The sequence below is a fragment of the Gopherus evgoodei genome, chromosome 16, assembly GCF_007399415.2.
Source record: "Gopherus evgoodei ecotype Sinaloan lineage chromosome 16, rGopEvg1_v1.p, whole genome shotgun sequence".
Lineage (NCBI taxonomy): Eukaryota > Metazoa > Chordata > Testudines > Testudinidae > Gopherus > Gopherus evgoodei.
Window position 1 is genome coordinate 8,932,268 of NC_044337.1, and position 19,849 is coordinate 8,952,116.

The 19,849-nt window shown below is 42.7% G+C and overlaps 1 protein-coding gene across 4 annotated transcripts in view; it reads right to left on the reverse strand.

Annotated features, from left to right (window-relative positions):
- Positions 1-11,914: 11,914 nt before the first annotated feature.
- TNC (tenascin C) overlaps positions 11,915-19,849 on the reverse strand; it is a 94,697-nt gene continuing 86,762 nt past the window's right edge. For all 4 annotated transcript variants that reach the window (XM_030535649.1, XM_030535647.1, XM_030535646.1 and 1 more), the window contains 5 exons: positions 17,452-17,603; positions 16,628-16,724; positions 16,267-16,428; positions 14,234-14,397; positions 11,915-13,146 (listed from right to left, as the gene is read on the reverse strand). In XM_030535649.1, coding sequence (XP_030391509.1) covers positions 13,036-13,146; positions 14,234-14,397; positions 16,267-16,428; positions 16,628-16,724; positions 17,452-17,603 — 686 coding nt within the window. In that variant the 3' untranslated portion in view covers positions 11,915-13,035. The remainder of the gene's footprint in view (positions 13,147-14,233; positions 14,398-16,266; positions 16,429-16,627; positions 16,725-17,451; positions 17,604-19,849) is intronic.

Consider the following 19,849-nt stretch of genomic DNA (forward strand, 5'->3'; position numbering starts at 1 on the left):
GCTTTGGTTTTCTGGTAGGCTTGTCTGAGCTCCTTCACTTTCACTCTGCACTGCACTGAGACCCTAGTGTGGCCTTTTCCCATCATGGCCTTGGAAATTTTTTCAAATATTTTTTCATTTCATCTTTTGGAACGGAGTTCTGTTAGCACTGAATCCTCTCCCCATACAGCAATCAGATCCAGTACCTCCCGTGCGGTCCATGCTGGAGCTCTTTTTCTATTCTCAGGAGACTGCATTGTTACCTGTGCTGATGAGCTCTGCGTGGTCACCTGTGCTGATCAGAGCTCCAAGCTGGCCAAACAGGAAATGCAATTCAAAAGTTCTCGGGGCTTTTCTTGTATACCTGGCCAGTGCATCAGAGTTCAGATACCTGTCCAGAGTGGTCAGTGGTGCACTGTGGGATACCGCCCGGAGGCCAATAACTTTGATTTCCGTCCACACTAACCCTAAACCGATATGTTAATATCGATTTTAGCGTTACTCCTCTCATTGGGGAGGAGTACAGAAATCGATTTAAAGAGCCCTTTAAATCGATATAAAGTGCATTGTAGTGTGGACGGGTACAGCGTTAAATCGATTTAACACTGTTAAAATCGGTTTAACTGCGTAGTGTGGACCAGGCCTAAGACTGACATCACTATATCTATATCACTCTACCAACCACTGAAGTGCAGCTGCCTCTGGGCTGGAACTGCTTAACAATTCACAGCAACACAACACACGAATTTGGAGCATTGTGCATAATTTAAAATGCAAGGGAACTTGAGTTAGGCAGAAAGCAGGAGGCACTTACCTGAGCTGGAAATTGATCAGGTTAACATCATAACTCTTGCAGAAGTTACCAGGGAGTGTTTAAAAACTACAGACCCCAGTACTGTGGTTTCCCTTCTCAATTGACTGCACCCCCAGAAGCATAGCGCCCTCTAGCACCATGCTGGGTAATTGTTTCAGAAATGACAAAAAGAATTTTACCTGGTGAATCTTCAACACCACTGCCCTCAACACCTGATTTTTACCAAGAGGTTTCACATCCAAGAACTGATCCTGCCCTATGCCTTCTGACAAAGCAGTCACAAACCCAGTTACAGGAGACATACTGAGACTCTACCAGCTAGTTCATGCATGTGAACATTAAGATCTTTGTATGCAAAAAGTTCTGTTCCCAGTCCACTAAAGAAGCAGCTTTCTTACTGGGCTATGAGTAGGACAAGAAAATGGTGTTCACGTTTAGATTAGGGTTTGGGTTTAGGGTAGAATCAGGTTTGGAGTCAAAGGCATTGAAATGTGATATGTTATGGTGAGAATTCAGTCCAATTAATTTGTGATCCTCTGACATACACACTTCTGGAACTCCCCCTTCTGGAATAGCTAGGCTCTAGCTGTTTGGGTTCAGACACAGATTGTGGAGTCAGGAAATTCCCCAGGGTTTGAAGGTATTTCTGGTCTGGGATTTGGTTCAGATTATTCTCTCCTGGTTTAGTTTGATAACTGCCACCATCTGTAGTGCAAGTAGGGTGGTTCTCTCCACTACACAGTACCGGCAAGAGATTTTTAGGGGGTACAGGGAAGCAGAAAGACTTGGGGCTAACCCCTGTCTCCAGGGAGCAGCGCTCTGCTCCTTAAAGGAGCAGAACACAGCTAGGGAGGGCATTCATTCTTTATATGGCTTTAACAGCACAATGCATATGCTAACAAACTTAAACAAAGGCTAGCATATGTATTGTGCTGTTAAATTGGTCATGAGTCCTCATGAAGGAAGGGATGGGGGGGGAGAAGGGGAGGGACAGAAGGTGTTTAAAGCAGTGTTTTTTTAATTCTGTTTCTCCCCATTGGTCTGAATTATCCATGACATTCATACTGCATCACATCAAGTCCAAATCATTGGAGGAATACCTGTGCTTGCACTGAGCAGAGGGTGTTTGGATTCTGATGTCAGCCCAGTTCTGCAGCCACACAGGAATCTGATGTTGTCCCCAGTATACATAGAATTCTTCTTTGCAGCCAGACTAGTCAAACATGCATTTTGCTAACTGGAACTGGAGCCACAAAACAAAGAAAGCAAATTCCTCATTTTCCAGCTTTGTGGGTGAGAGAAATAGAAGTGAAGATTATAATGCCAGACACTGACAACCTTTAATCAGCTGCTTCAGGAACCTGTCAAGAACTTTGCTGAAAATATGTTCCTCATCTTAGCAATGGAGCTAAGACTTATCACACATCTGCCCACCCTATTCGAATGACCTGCCTTCTGAGGCATTGTCAGTTTCACCTAGAACAATTACAAATTTAGAACCTAATCCTACAAACCCTTAATCATTTGACCAATCCCACTGAAGACAATGGTACTGTTTGTCCTCAGCAGACTTTCCTGTTACATAGGCATAAGACTAGGTCTGTGAAATAAAGAAATGTATTAATTAAGCAATTAAGCAGTGAACATTCCTGGGAAATGTCAACGCAGGACAGTCTCTATGCAAAAGAATAAATGGACACAAATCTGACATCAGGAATCATAACATTCAAAAAGCAGTAGGAGAACACTTCAATCTCTCTGGTCACTCAATAACAGACCTAAAAGTGGCAATTCTGCAACAAAAAAACTTCAAAAACATACTCCAATGTGAAGCTGCAGAACTGGAATTAATTTAAAAACTGGATACCAGCAGTTAGGCCTGAATAAAGAGTGGGTATGGTTGGGTCATTACAAAACCTAAACTAAATTTCCCCAATACTAATTTCTGCAAACTGTTACTCACACCTTCTTGTCAACTGTCTGTAATGGGCCACTCTCTTACCACTTCAAAAGTTATTTTTCCGGCCCTTGGTATCCTGCTGTTAATTGATTTATCTCGTTAGACTGACTTCACACTTGGTAAAGCAACTCCCATCCTTTCATGTATTTATACCTGCTCCTGTATTTTTCATTTCATGCATTTGGTGAAGTGAATTCTAGCCCATGAAAGCTTATGCCCAAATACATTTGTTATTCTCTAAGGTACCACAGAGACTCCTTGTTGTTTTAACTCAGGAAATGTCGATCATCACTTGAGCTGGGCCTGGGACCCAGGGTTCTTATCTGAAACTGCTGTTGGGCAAAAAGAAGGAGTGTTCATACCTAGAGGGCTTGATTTGGTTTCAATTATATTGATAATCTGCTGGTTACATATGTCATCAAAATATGAATGCTTAGCTACAGTTTATCCCAGCTAGCTAAGTCTCTTGGCTCTGCAAAATTGGGCTGAGAAAGTGTAAAAGGAAGTTTTCTTGTAGCCTAGGTTGAAAATTTTTCCTCAGCATTGTTTTTCAGAGGAAAACTGGGTTTTGACTTAACACTTTTTTTTCTTTTTCTTTTCAGGAAAATGCCTGCTTGCTGTGGCAAATGTTAACTTTCTGGTTAAAAGAAATCAAAATATTTTCCACCGAACACATTTTGGTTTTAATTTTTGCGATAAAATAAAGCACTTTTCAACCAGCTCCACTTTCTGTGAAATTGCCGGTATATCTTCCTTCTACTTAGGCAAAAAAAATCTACTAAAAACTGCCTTTCTCACCATATTTCAGCTCTTCACTACTCAGCTCCAGGAAGCGAAGAGAGACAAGAAAATGAAAAGTAAAGGCGTGGGGAGAAAGTTAGTCAAATACTTTTGGTTTTGAAACTAATTTCAGTTCAAGGGTTGATCAGAGTTCCAGATTAGTTGTTGTTGGTTTTAATGCCTGCCTCAATAACAACAAGCTGATAAGAAGGGAGGCCTCTTTGGTAACAGGGCCTGCAAATGAATTGGTGAAAAGCACAACCTGTACTAAAACTATCTACATGTTTCCACTCTCGGTCTGCCTGTCTGTGACACTCTCTCTTTCCTCCTTGGTGAATATAATTTACAGTAAAAGCACAGGAAACTGAATGATTTCCTCTTAGGAAAGCACCTGACAAAGATGTAATATTGCAATTAGTGAAGTAATGTCAGTGAGTAAAGTCGTCAAATGATTTGGCTTCATCACCACCTGCTGCATCCTCCGAGGTTTCAGTAAAAGACCTGATCCCAGAGTGAGAGGGCTTTGATGTGGTCATGAAAGTGCATGACATTCAGAAGGTATGCTAGTCCTCAATTGCTCCTAGTGACAGCCCAAGTACAAGCAGCTTTGAATTTTCCATTGTTTTTGTGACAAAGCATTTACTTGATACGTCACATGCGATATCACACCAGAATCTGCCACGATCACCCACCTTACTCTGCAACTAGTGCATTGATGCCAGTGGGACTACTCATGGACCAAGACACTACTCAGTGTGAGAAAGGGTGGCAGCGTCTCTCTCTTGGGAGCTGTGGTGGGCCTGTCAGACAAACAGCTGGGTAATCTGCAGTGTCCTGTGGGTGTGACACTACACAGCTGCCATTTTGAATCTCCACTCCCACTCCTGTGAAGAGCGAATCCTCACACCAGCTTTGGCTGTGGGACGGCCGCCATTTTGGATCTCCCATCCTCTGAGGAGACAGTCCCTTTCAGAAGTTTAAAAATCTTTTTTCCAGATACCTAAAAACGGACAGCTGAAGTTTTCAGAGAGATTTGGCCACCTGGCTCACATAAAAACGAAAGTGATGTAGGCATCCAAATCCCTTAGTCAGCATTGACAAATCTCATCCAAAAACTTTCTGAAATTTCAAAAGCTGCCCTGACTTCAGAACCAAGTTCCCCATCCAACCAACTCCACAATGGCAGCTGCAAAAGGTACAAGGGTGGATCTCAATAGGAGCAGGAGTCTTCTACACGTCAAAAGTGGCTTGGTAAGTGGGTTTATGTGCATGTTTGTGTGCATGTATGGGTGTGTCTATCGTGGCATGAGGGATGGCAGATTAGGAAAAATGGGGATTTTATATTTTGTTAGGGAGAACAGTTTGTCCACAAACTAACTTTCTTTCATACCCAACCCCCTCTTCTTTGAAAAACACTCTATAAAATACACAGGCATCATGCTGGCAAAAGATGATTAACTTTGGCTGTTCCTTTCTCCACTCTGAATGCCATAAAGTGTCTAAATCCAAATTAAAACATGGTGGAGTAAACGAGGCAGTCAAAGGTGATGTGAATTAAGTGTTACTTTGCAGGAGGAAAATGAGGTGGTGTAAACTTGATGGCGAACCATTCCAAACCCAGTGGGAAATTCCTCAGCTCTGGAAGTGCTGGATACCTTTCAGTTGAAGTCAGTGGGGTTGAGGTGTTCCCAAGCTCCCAACCTTTTTGAGCTCCCAAAAAACCAGGAGTGATTTGAAATGAGGGGGATGGCCTAGTAAAGCACAGCTAGTCTCTCTTTTCCATTTTTTTTTTTTTTTGGAGACGATCCCCCTATCTGTCATCTAACCCAGCCTTTTCTTCACCACAAGAAAGATTGTCCTGTTATCCTGATGAGACTCTACACAAGAAGTCATTCATTCATGGTGCGGCTGCCCGCTTTTCCAAGAATTAAGATAATTTGTATTGTTGTGTGAACGACGTCTGCTTGCACTTCCTCTGTGACAATGACACCTTGTTTATTAGGACTTATATGTGTCTTACCCACATACAGCTTCTCTGGTACTGGAGGCTGAGATTTCTTTACCTGTGGAGGCAGGTGGGGAAGTACCCTAGGGGAGGCTGTATGCACGAAGACAGGCGTCATGAGAGTTCCTGCTCAGACATTTTCAAAGAAATGTGTTGTATGAGAAATGTGTTGCATGAAGTGCTGATGGGGCTATCCCCGCAAGCCACTGGAGCAGCTGAAGAGACTGGGATCAGTACAAATGAATATTTTTTTTTTGTCTTTCCTCCAGTTTCTTTTTTACACACACAAAATTCTCCAAACCATAAAATGCTCACGTAGGTCCCTCTAAGTTAGTTTAGCAGTAAAAGTTATAGTCCGGGGGAGATCTGTGGGTTGGTGTGAGAGGAAGGACTTGAGCTTTGTTTGTTTTGCTTCATTTTTAATCATGACCTGCATTCTCCATTTATCTTCCCACCAACCTTCTGTATAGAATCATTAGCAACCCTGCTAACTTTCATCTCAGAGGGTTACACAATCAGCTACTGTGGTATGAACCGAGAAAGTATAGTTACATGGCTAAAGCAGTTGACTGGGGCTCATTATCTGGGTTCATTTCCTGTCTCTGCAACAGATTCTGTGTGTCTCCTCGGACAAATTCCTTCCTCTCTCTGTGTCTGACGCTCAGTTACACAGACAAGCACAAAGCTGTTTTCATTCCGGCTCTCCCACTATACCCATCTGCCCACTCAGACCTTCTTAAGGAAAGTATCAGAGGGGTCACCGTGTTAGTCTGGATCTGTAAAAAGTGACAGAGAGTCCTGTGGCACCTTATAGACTAACAGATGTATTGGAGCATGAGCTTTTGTGGGTGAATACCCACTTCGTCAGATGCACGAAAGCTTATGCTCCAATGCATCTGTTAGTCTTAAAGTTGCCACAGGACTCTCTGTTGCTTCTTAAGGAAAGACATCCCAAACTGAAAGTTGACATTGTCCAACAGACAATAATAATCACCCTCCCGCCTCAGAGTGACTGCAGGACATATATAAAGAGCCTTAATAGAAAGGTCCTGCAGTTACAGACATCAGTAACTGTCTGGACTACCCTTTCTATTCAGGAAAGGGTCCAAGAGGTAGGGCTACCTTGTCTCAGGGCATGCTGGGAAGTAAACTCTGCATGCAATCCCATGCATTTCCTCTGAAGAGCACTTGCGTGGGGCAGCTCAGAGAGGATAAGGCTCTTGTGAGAAGACATATATTATAGCTAGTTCAGACTCTTACATTTAAACATTTGGTCTGGTTCTTTGCTTTGTTTGTTTTGCTATTTAACTAGGCAACAATACAGGCAAAAATAAATTCTGCTAAGATTGATGAGGATAATACAAAACAATCTTCCACCTGAACATACAAGTGCAATCTTGTAATTTTAAAAGCCTTGTCAATACCCCCAGCATGCCCTCACCAATCTCTGAGTTATCGCTTGCAGGGGCTTTTCAGTAATGTCCCCATCGTGAAATCTACCACCACCACCAGTAAAGCCAGTTCCCAAACCATTCCTGATGGTGCAATTCCCACTGGAGGAGTTTCTCTGTGTTTCTCGAAAGCTGAAACCACTCCCATAAATAAAATTACTCAAGTGTGTATTTCCTGGATTGGACCAATCATACTATTCCCCAGAGTATGAACAGCTCCTGCAATACTGCGAGCGTTTCTTGGGCACTGTGGTTATGCAAATGTTCAAGCCAGCTTCTGTATCAAATTTCCTTCTAAACAGCCTACGGTGTATCTTAAGCAAGACTTTCTCTTAAAAAGGGTTAAAATTTTAAAAACAAATAAAGAGAGACAGGGTAAAAATTTTAAAAGTGCCTAAATGCCGTAGTACCATCAGGATATGTCCACACTTATGGTGTGTGGAGCGCACACACTGCATGTCCAGCGAGAACAGGTATAAATGGCAGCGTAGCTGAGGAGGCACGGTTTAGGCGGGTAGGGCGCCTTACGTGCCCGAACCCCCAGGGTATATACATGGGCTCTCTACATGCCCACACAGTGCCTCATAAAGCTACACTGCTATGTTTAGCACTGGAGTGTCCTGCTGCCAGAGCCTTTCCCTTCTCCTCTGGCACTCCCCCTCCACAGCCTTTCCCCGTTGCTGAAGCCTTTCACACAGCATGTAGCTACACATGTAGTGCGTGTCCTCTACACACTGCCATAAGGGTAGACTGCTGAAGTTCCATTTTCAAAAGGGAGTTAGGGCCAGATGTTCCAACGTATTTAAGGCCCAGATCTTCCCATTGATTTCAATAGGAATTAGGCACCTAAATAATTTTCATGAGCTAGGCCTAGGCGATTAAGCTGAGAAAGGCATCTAGTGGGATTCTCAAAAGCACTTAAGCAGGCTAGATGCTTATCTCTCAATGGGAGATGAACGTCAGTAGGCATTAGGGTCAGATTTTTAGGCCCCTAAAGATATAGATAGGTGCCTAATAGAATTTTCAGAAGTGCCTAAGCACCTAATTTCTGTTGTTGCCAATGGAAGTTAAGCACCTAGATGTTTTTAAAAATCCCATTAGGCATCTAGCTGCATAGTCCAGCATCTAAATTCATTTAAATAGATGGCCTGTATGCTCCTAAGTCACTTAGGAACTTTCAAGAATTTTATCCATCACTTAATTTGAAAGTGGCTTCTAATTTCTCAGTTGGGAAAAAATAACTTAGATGAGTCTCTAGATCAATCTTGGCAGGTTTTACATTCACTTAAGGCTGAGAGCATTCTCATAATTTTTGCGAAATGACTTTGTTAAGTTAAAAACAGGGACGGAGGAGGGACAGAGAGATAGAGCGTCCTATAGCCTATACAAGATGCTGTAGTATGTTTTTTGATCCTGAATCAAAATTGTATTAGGTCGGTGGTTTTCTTTTGGCATTCATTACTTTGAGGTCTTGCCAACTTCTTGCTAGCCAGTGGCCCTGAAAAATATCAAGCAAGGTATCTGTCAGTGAATAATTACTGGAAATCTCTCTTTCCCATTCAGCTTTTTAGCATGACTTCTGTGAATAGGTGGAAACCTAAGCTGGTCAATACCAGCTGTATTTGGATCTCCCAGATGAATAGCACAATAATGAGATAGAGGTTGTTTTGGGATGCTTCTAGTAATGAAGAAATCAATTCTGTGCTTTTCACCTCATTTTTTGCTGGCTGAATGTCTGCAAACAGGTTGTGAGTTTCTTAAATGTGCTTGTTCAAAATTATTCAATGACATTTCACATTAATGTGAAAAATGGTCTCTGTAGTATTCAGCCATCTCCGTGTGACTTGAGAAGGGGGTGAGATCCAACAATGGATGCTTTGCTGTTCTTTTCTGGTGTTTGTCATTTGAAGAGCTCACTCTGTGCTTTAACAAATATAAAAGAGGAGCATAATCCAGCACTTTTCCCCAATATCCCTTAGTTTCATTTCAGTACTCTAGAACTGGGGAGGTGCCTAGATTGATTAGCCAAGTGGAACTCCGGTTCAGAGATGTCAAAGAGGGGCTAAACAGCTTTGAAGTATCTCCTTGTAATATGGGCATAGTGGGGATGATGCTAACAGATGAAGGATTTACAAGTGCAGTGAAACACAAGGCCTGATACATTAATCATGAGTAGAGAGCAGTCAACTATAATGCAAGATAGAACTAGCCTGCCATCTGCTGGTAAAAAGAGATAGAAATAATGCTAGCTGAAGTCTGAAAAAGTTAGTGTGGGACAGAGAGTTTGAATCCCCACCAGATGTTGGGATGGGGGAAGATGTGAACAAAAAGATCCCTCAGAAATCATTGGCTAGTATTAGCCAATACATTTGGCCACTTCCCCACAAAGGGGTTTGCTGTTATCAACCTTTAACTCATTTAACAGCCTCCCTGCATTTCACTCTCTGACCTTCTATGTCTAACATTTGTTTTGTGGTGAGTAACTTGTGCATTGTGTGAGATGGTCATGTGGGAGACTCATAAAAAGTGTGTTGTATTGTCTTGGTTCTTGCAACATGTCCTGTTGTTGGCTGCTTCTGAAACCTAGGCACTGAAACCTGATAGTGAGGCAGATTGTGGTGAGATTTATTGCTCATATCTGCTTTGCTTAGGTAGCTACATAGCAGTGGCTGACCACACTCTCCGCCTACATTCATTCACAGCATACTCGAGTCTCAGGATAAAACCTTGGATGGATTTGCTAATAGGCAGTCTCTTCTCTGGTTGCTCCAAAGTCCTGACCAGGAAACTGCAGGGGAATTCCCCCAGGACAGCTGTCAAGCAGCCAAAGCTCAAATGTAAGAAACAAATTGAAGGGTGCAATTTAATAAAACAGCAAAGATTCAAGTGATGATGAAGGGGGTCAAGAGGGGAGATGTGAGTTTTCCAGTATCTTTGTTCCCTTTTTTTTATACTACGTCAATCCAGCAATATCTGCCCTAACCAAACAACTGCAGTTACAACAGATTAACTGCACCTCTGTATGGGACAGAAGAAAACATGGGTTGAAAACAAGGTGTTGCTGATAGGTCTTTTCCTTCTTTATCAGACATTGTATGAAGATGTGGGCTGGGTTCTGTTGTATCCCAAGTGAGTGGCAACCTTTCATTCACATGCTAAGAGTCAGGGTTAAAGGCAAATTAACATCTTTCTCTCTGAGGGCTGGTCTACACTGGGGGGGTGGAGAGGGATTGAACTAAGATAGGCAACTTCAGCTACGGGTATCTTAGTTCGACTTACCTGGCCATCCTCACGGCGGCAAGTCAACTCCTGCGGCTCCCCCATCTATGCTGTTTACTCCTCCTGCCGAGGTGGAGTACGGGTGTCAATTCGTGGATCAATTTATCGCATCCAGATGAGACGCGATAAATCGATCCCCTGTAGATCGATTACTAACCGCTGATCCGGTGGGTAGTATAGATGTACCCTGAGGCACTTATATGACTCCCCTCCTCACACTCATTACCATAGCATCTGAGCACCTCCCGATCTTTCATGTATTTATCTTCTCAACACCCCGCTGTGAGGTAGGGCAGTGCCATTATCCCCATTGTACAGATGGCAAACTGAGGCGCAGAGAGACTGAATCCAAGAGCCTCTAAGGTAGTTAGGCACAAAACTCCTATTTCATATACTTTATCAAATATCTTTGAGGATCTGGGCCTCAGCGACTTGCCCCGGGTCACCCAGGACATTTGTAAGAGAGCAGGAATTGAGCCCAGGTGTCCTGGTTACATGCTAGCGCCATAACCACTGGGCTATACTTCCACTTCAGCTTTTGTGAATGCATCCAGCTGTTGGATAGATGTCAGCACTGCTCTGCCAAAGTGAAGTATTTTCAAAATTGTCCAGGGGATTTAGGAGCATAAGTCTCATCAAAAGCCAATCCTTTAGGTGCTTTTGAAATTCTCCCTGAAAGAGAGCTGTCCAACCATGCATGGGGGCTTGTATAAAGTCTGGGATGCTTTCTTCAGTGGACTGTGTCTGCCTTGATTCTTCCAAAATCTCAGTCCAGAACACATGGGCTTTGACTCACACCCACAGAAGTAATTGTTTCGTAGACATGATAAGTTATCTTGCGAGAAGTTTTCTGTTTAACAGGGGACTTTCCTGTTCCTTGTCAATCTCTAGTCTCTCCTGTAAAAGATTAGGACTGAGGAGGCAGGGAAAAGTGCCTTCAATGCTAACACTGCTGTGAGCGGCTACAGCTTGCTGGCAAGGAGTCTGCCATAACTCTCCACTGGTATTGCAGAATCTCCACATCAGCTGAACATGCAGCTCTGCAACTGGATAAACCGGCTTTACACATCTGTGCTCATACCCTCAGACAGAGGCTCTGGGCCAGAGAATGATCAGCAACATTAGGGGGACATTGTAATGGAAACAGGGTTTGATCAGTTTCAAAGGATTACACTAGGGCAACGCTCTTAGGGGCTGGGAGAGGGGAGAATCTTGTAAACAGAGCTTTAAAGGTGGCCTTGAAAAGAACAGGGCCTGGTAAAAATGTTTGCAAGAGATGTTGTGGCACAGTTGAGGCCTTTAGGAAGAAATGTGGTGGAAGACAGATATATTTTATGCCATTAGCTAATCACACGTGTATTTTTAGCCTAACCATATTTTAGCTCCTTCGTGATATAGAAACTTCAGGTATTTGGGGAGAAAAAAAAAAGACCCTATTGGACAGAGTTTTGCAGGAAGTTGTTGCCACAAGGCACAACCACCTTGGCCAGCAGCGTGAGGTCCTTGTTAGAACAGATCTGCTCACGTCTGTGCTCACAGAGTGAGCATTTTCTTTCCAAGCCACAATCCAGAAATGGCAGAGGAAGAGTCAGAAGCCCACAACCAAAGAGCATGGTGAGGACAAGGCAAAGAAGAGAGACCAGGGATTAAAACAAAAGATCTTTTATTGTCTTTAATCAAAGAGTATGGTACAGAGGAACTACACAGAGGCTTCGTTCTTTCTGTCTTTTTTTTTTAAAGGAGCCCTTTATTTACACAGGTGTTCCACATCACCATTTGGTAGCTAATCCCACCTTTGCATTTCGCTTGTTTCCCACCTACTTGAAAGCAAGAATCAGTCAGTTAAATGGCACAGTGAATGTGCTTCTGGGTAGGAAAAAAGGAACACCCTCTAAAAACCTTCCATTGCAGGGAGTCCACTAGAATACTTACACCCAAACACTGACAAAAGGGAACGCGCTTTCGGAATAAATTTAGCATCCTGATCATTCTCAGCCTTCTTTACTTAAGGAAATATACCCTGGACGTGCACAAAGTTGATGCATGAAGAAAATGTAGAGGTTTATTTAAAAGTAATTGTGCTTTATTTAAAAAAAAATACAATCAGACACTGTCCTGCTGTGTTTCAGAAAGCATGACAAAAAAAGTTGCTTATTATTATTATCATCATCATTATTATTATTATTTTGTCATTATATTAATATAAAATTAAGATTTTGCTTATGGTTTAAATTGTACTGCTTCCCTTCTCCCATCTTTCTCTGCGATACATGATATATCTATATATATATTTTAAAAAAGCTTTCCAATGACCAACAGAAGTTCAACTAATAATAATAATAATAATAATAATAATAATAATCATACAAAATTGTGTGTGTAAAATATGGCTGGTTCTCAAACTACCAATGTACAACCTTTCCCCCCACCCCTCCCTTGAGCTGCCCGTTAGACCATGGAAGAATCTTGTGACGGACCCTATCTGAGAAAAAAAACCCTCCCAAAATCTAAAATCAATACAGAACCCTTGAGATTGTTGTCTTTGGTGTGAAGGGCATTAACCATGGGCAGCAAAAGCTGGTCTGCAGAAGATACTGTGGTTGCATCAGGCTGGTCACTCAGATTGTAGAAGGAGCCCCAGTTAGGCCAAGCGTCATTGATGCTTTGGTAAGATTACCAGCTGCCTTATCCCCCTCCTCCATGTTATTCCATAAAACCCTCCCACTACCCCCACCCGGTTTCCCAAATTTTCCTCCATCTCTGGGTTTTATGCTCTCTTTCTTCTCCCTTCTAGATTCCGGAAGCTGATGGGTCTCAACTTCATTTCTGCAAACTGGATGGAGTATTCATGGCCCTTCCAGTGGAACCAGTTAACGCCCTGCAAAAAAACACAGGCAACATGACCCCATGCTAGTACAATCTGCATCCCTTGCCCTTATATAGTGCTTTTCAGCCACAGATCTCAAAGTACTCTGTAGCTGGCAAAACAGAAGCACAGGAGTGGTGAAATGACTTGTTCAAAATCACCTCAGTAGGCTGGCAACAGAGCCAAGAACGGAAGCTAGCACTCCTGACTGCCAGTCCAGATCTCTATCAACTAGGCAATGCTGCCTGTACATGTGTTATTCTATTCTTTAACCTCATAACAGAGAGGTTGCAATATTTATTATGCTCCTGTATTTCTGCATTATAAACTCATAGATTGTAAAGCTGGAAAGGACCATTACAATCATCTCATCTGACCTATAAAACCCAGACTATAAAATTTCACACAGTGATTCCTGCATCAATCCCAATAAGTTGTGGTTGAATTAGGGTATCTTTCTTAGCAAGAAATCTCCAATCTCAGTTTAAAGGCTGGTGAAGAATTTACTACGTCCCCTGTTCCAACTCCAGCTGCAACAATCTGTGAATAGAACAGCAGTGGGTTCCCCACAATTTTTGTCCCCAAGAGCAACTCCTGGTGTGAGATTAATGAGGCTGTAGTTGCTTTGAGGTCCATCAAAGCCAGTATTCCTATGCCATTCCTTTTACTGAGCCCTGCTGGAGGAAGCAGGGGCTTGGGCTAGAGTAACAGTGTCACTCCTCCATCGTTCTCTCCTATGTTTACTTCATTTCCAACAGAATGCTCTTTTTTAAAACATGAGAACCTGTATTTGAAATGATAAAAGCTCCAGCCCCAAACATTCCTATGAACTCTCATGGGAGAATGATCAAAGAAGATTGAGAACATGTTTGGATTGAACCGTGATTCTCATCTGGTGAACATGATTTTATATTCCCCAGAGCCCCATGATTTATTCAGTTTTAATGATGGTGTTTCTCCTGTCTCTCTGAAGCACTATACACGACAAGAGACTGACGAACAGAATGAATGAACCAGTGGCTTGATTTGGTATGGCTACTCCTACATTCCCATGCCTGGTGGATTGTTACATAACATTGCTTTCAAATGGCAAACTCACCTGACTGTGGCTATTGTCACCGTATCTGCCCATCAGATTGACTCGGTGACAATTCTTGTACCAGAAAGCACCTTTGTAGGACAAAGCACAGTTTGTGATGGCAGCATCATTGTCCTTATCAAAGGTGGAAAAGGACCGTCCATTGTGATAGATCATGGAGTCACCTATGTAGGAGAAACAAAGAGAATGGTGTCAGAGTTTTCACCTGGCTTCTATTCTGCATGTGTCAATGATTCAATCGGTAGGGGTAACTCTTGAGTTTTTTGGGCATAAAATACTTTGGTTGCTCCTGCTGAAAAACCTGGCGGTGCATATCACAAGTTTTGCAGAGACCACTTTGAAACCGTGGTCCTGAATTTCACTTGAAATGCTATTTGCTAATAAATAAAAAGAGAGATGTGCCCACACTGTGAATTTTGCCCCTGTATCCAGATTCTGAACCCACCACAAGCTTCTTGGGCTTCAGATCTGGGGTTTTGGTTCAGGCCCATCTCAGCTAAAAATAAATACCAAAAGTAAACAAAGGCCAATCCACGGATCTATGCTGATCTACATCAGCTGAACATCTGACCTAAACATCATCGGTGTGTAGACTTCAGAAAATGACAAATATACACATTTTAAAACTAAGTAGTTTAAATGGATTCCCTGTTCACTCACTGAATCCAAGATTGGTGAATCCAAGATTCAAGCCCTTGCTTGATTCTAAGATTCAAGCCCTCAAGGTGCAGCGTTTCTCTTGTTTGAATCAATGTTATATTGTTTAACAACTGCAGCAGAGCAGGGGACTATATTTCTTAACGCTACTTTAGCTGCCAATAATGTTATAGGGAGACACAAAGAACCCCTGAGACCTTTAACTTCAGCCTTGACAGATGCTCAATTGCCTTTCCATTTACCTCTCAAAAATGCACTCATCAAATTTAATTCTATACAATGTGTCCTTGGATCTGGTGACTCAACAATTGTCTGAAGTGAATTTGATCTCCACGGTCACTTCTACTGCTCTGTGTAAAATTGCTTTGGGGCCAATTTCCGCAGTTAGTGCGCTCAGGGCTCAATCCTGGTCCTCTGTCCAAAGCCAGAGTGAACAGACAGAGCAGGGGGATCTTCATGTAGGTCACTAATCGAATGGAATCTCCCCTTCAGCAGGTGGCACAGCAGTGATGCTGCTACTGTAACCCATGAGCTGAAGCAGCAGCCTCTACCTCAGTCTGTTTGCCCGATAATGGGGGAGTTTGACTAATAGAGCTGTATAATTGCTAAGCCATTGGCTACTCTCTTGTCATAGAATCATAGACTATCAGGGTTGGAAGGGACCTCAGGAGGTCAACTAGTCCAACCCCCTGCTCAAAGCAGGGCCAATCCCCACGACTCAGCTATTCAGAGAGCCACCATGGACAGCTGCAAGGTGCATAATCCCCAGAGAGTTCTTTCTGTGGCCATGCACGGCAGAATCACAGTATTTCTCTTTTGTTTAAGCCCTTATGCTCCTGTGGCACAGGATTTAGCCCTTGGTCCTTACTCTGTCAACGCTGAAGCCAAAGACGGGGCTGGACATGGTCTACAGGCCTGTGCTTAATAGGAATGAAGGAGGCAGAGGTATTCTTCAGTAACATTATCAAACATTTTATAACAGGCATCAGCGGAACATTCTTAACAAATGGCACTGCGGCAAGCTATTAAGAGCCCTATTAATGACAGGTAGGTATTGCTAAAAAGAGACATACGTCTGTTTAATATGTTTGTTTACATTCTGTCATAAGCATGTTATAAAAAGTGGCATCTGAAGGAGCAGAGCATTTAGAATGGAATCATAGAGGAAAGCGATCCTTTCACATTTTCCAGTCTCTCCCCCAAAAGACTTACCTGCTGTGACAACAATCTCCATTGCTTGTGCACAGAAGTTGTTGCTCTGAACCAAGTAGAAGGAAATTGTAGCTCCAGCCAGATACGGAGAAATGCATTCTCCCCCCGCCCCCCATCCTTTTCTGGCCTATTTCCAGTCTGAAAAAATATCAGTTTTAACCCACCTGCTGTTCCACTGTATCCATCCACTTTTAGCCGATAACGGGTCTTGGAGTCTCCCACGCTAAACCTATCATAGAGAGCGTAAGCTGTCTCGCCCTTGTCTCGCAGATCCACACGCAGCTCATACTGGCCCTGGGAAGTGATTTTGTGGAGGTTCTCCAGACCTGTAGTAATGAATGGATAAATGAGTAAAGAACCACTGTGTTGTCTCTGATCTTCTGTCCTCATGTCTTATTACCACATATTACATCTTCCTGCCATGAGCCTCTTTAGAGAAGCCAATATTGTAGTCAGTGACATGGATGTCATGCCTACAAGTGACTCATTCTCTTTTGTTTCCGAAAGCTCTTGGCAATCGCTTACCTATCCAGAATTCATCCGTGGGATCCCCAAACCCAGCGGCATAAGTCCTCCAGTTCCTGTAGAAATCCTCCTTTCCATTGTGGCGCCTCAGAAACACCTAAAACCCCAACATGCCAGTAGCTTTATATTTACAACAGTTATGACTTTTACACACTAAAGGCTTCCATACACCAACCATCCCAAAGCGACATTGGCACTGACGTATTCCAGCCCAGCTAGTACGATTTTAGCAGGCTCACTGAATATTATTTTTAAGCAAGGCCCATGTTTCTTCTTGGGCTCCAAGCCACCTCTGTATTTTGCAGCCTTGTAGTCAGTCCCTGCCCTCTGCTTTCTTAGCACTCCCTCAAAGCTCTATATCACTCAGCCAGGTCCTTCTATATCCTTCAACCTGTTGTCCATGAAGCCTCAGTATTTCTCAAGCTCCTTTCCTTCACTCTTTGACACTTCTCAGACTCTCAGCCCCACCTGGCTTCTTTGAATTCCACAGATTCTCAGCACCGTACTTTGCTGTTCTTCTTGCCTCTGTTTTTAATGCACTGCTCACCCAGCCTTCAGTGTGACTGTAGAACTAATGCATTCTTCTCAGTCCTCGTTTCTCCTGCAAAGTTTTGGAAGTGGCTGCACCTCTACTTCAGTCTCCCACCCTGATTGCAGTCGGATTTAGAACGAAAAGTTAAATTTCCCAAGTGTTTTGGCACATTAATGCAACCTCATTAATAATGCAGTAATTGATTGAGGCTGGGTCCTGTCTCATGTTCTTGACTCAGGCACAAGGCAATAGTGACACAGAGATTTTGGATCCCTTCCCGCGGTATACTCACAATCCATCCACCTCCATCAGAGATCATGTCACAATACACCTCCATAGGCTGTGACTTGTTTCCATTCATATAAATGGTGTAAAGTCCAGAGGCACTTTCTCCATTCAATAGAGCTTGGGAGCAGTCTTTAGGGTAAGGATAGAGAAGTCCAACTACACACAAAAGAAAAAAGCAGAGAACAGCGCTTGAGAAATCATTTATGAAAAGGGAATGCATCTTCCTGTCATTTAGGTAATTAATTTGTGAGCCATTTCTGGTGACAAGGCAAATGAATCTATTGCATTTAGAAAAAATACTGCTAAGAATGGAGTAATACTCTAGTGGTGCACAAACTTGAAAATGTGCAATGGAAAAATCAACTTGACTGTCCACAAATCTGGATGAAAAAATACTGATATTTTGCATTTATATAGCACATTCCTTCTTCAGCTTGCTCATTAACTAATGAATCCTTACAGAACACTGAGTGCATTAAACATTAGTGTCCTTAGTATACAGTTGAAGAAATTAAATCAGAGAACTTAGATGACATGGCCAAGAAGGTTTCCCAGCTGATCAATGGCCCAGCCAGGAATAGAGCCCAGGAGACCTGACTGTAAACTCTAGAAAATCCTTGATCCCGTATTCATTCTAGACATTGTTGTAACAATCTTTGTGCAAAAATATGCCTTGTGAGGAGCCATTTAAAAACTAGCACCACACTGATCATTAATAATCTGATGTAACATGTGTACATAATGCCTATTAAGTGTTATGAACACAAGCTGAAATGATGACTGCCGTTTGTTTACCAGACAAGTTTGGGGAGTAGGTAAACTGGTTTCTCAAAGACAAAGGACAAATTGATACTTCTAGGCAGCTGTCATCAAAGTTGATTGGTAGCCACCTGTCAAGTTGCCAATCTTTGGCAATGAAGCGGGATGAGGCAGGAACAGATCAGTCTGCATTTTAGCAAACAACAGCATGGAACCTTCCCCCCGCTCAAACCTCCATGTCTCCTTCCTCACAGCGGGAATAAACTTTATCTAGGGGTAACTCTCAAGAAAATGCATCCACCCCAATTCATCTATCTTTCACCTAAGACGACAAAGGAACCAGCCCTTTGACTCTGAGGTGAGATCCTGACCTAAGAATTTGGTCAGCCATGTTGCTGGAAATGTGGTAAGGATTTTACATTGAACCAAGGCTAGCTTGTTAAGTTTTAGCTACTAGAAAGTGTGTTCATCTTTCTGTCTCTTGTAATAATTTCTGACTTTTATACCTGATACTTGAATTCACATAAAATTGTATTTTCTTTTGTTAATGCACTTGTTTTGTTTTTTAAGCTAAACCAATCCAGTGTTGAGTTTAAACAGAACAGTTTGGCAACTCCAGTTAAAGTAGCAAACTGTTGAATATTGACCCTTTACAGAGGCAATGGACCTGTAATATCTGAACAACCCAGGAGAAGACTGCACAGTGAAGCACACACATTTCTGGGAAAATTCGGGACTGGGAGTTTGTTCAGGTCACTCTGCAAATAATAACCAAGGCTGCCGGAAGCCAGAGCATGACTGGAGCGTTGCTGACAGGCTGCTGGGGTCAGAGGTGCTGGACCAGAGCTGGAGCTACACACAGACACTGAGGGTGTGATTTGCATCCTGGAAAGTTGTTTGTGAGCATCCCAGGTTGGGAGCTACAACAGCAAAGCATTGTGAAGCACTCAAGGCTGTGGACCAGGTGGTGACACAAACCCTGGTCTGGATTGCAACCCAGAAATTCACTCTACATAAAAAATCAGATAATACATGCCATAAGGAAGTATTTAGGGACAGGTTTCTAAATCTAGGCCTCCTGCATATGCCTGTAATTTTGAACGCACAATTAACTGCACTTATATGCCTACCTACCTGCAATGTGGGCACAATCATGTAGTTAAATGTTAAAGTGACATCAGTTATGTCTGCAACTACCTGCAGGACAAAACTGCACCTTTAATGATTTGCACGTATGACCTGTGAGAGTATAACAGTGGAAGCATGACTAAAGCCAAGATGAAAATCAGGATTTCTTCAATAACAAGTGTAATGCAAAGTATGTTATAAAACAAGGCATGTGAAAAACCAGCAACAATGGCACATTGTTTTTCTGACTACAACTTAATAGAGGCATGGGGGGAGGCATAGCTCAGTGGTTTGAGCATTGGCCTGCTAAACCCAGGCTTGTGAGTTCAATCCTTGAGGGGGCCATTTAGGGAACTGGGGTAAAAATCTGTCTGGGGATTGGTCCTGCTTTGAGCAGGAGGTTGGAGTAGATACCTCCTGAGGTTCCTTTCAACCCTGATATCCTACGAAATGGGCAGTCAATACAACTTCAAACACAAAAAATCCCCCAAACTATTAAAATGTGAATGTTTTGG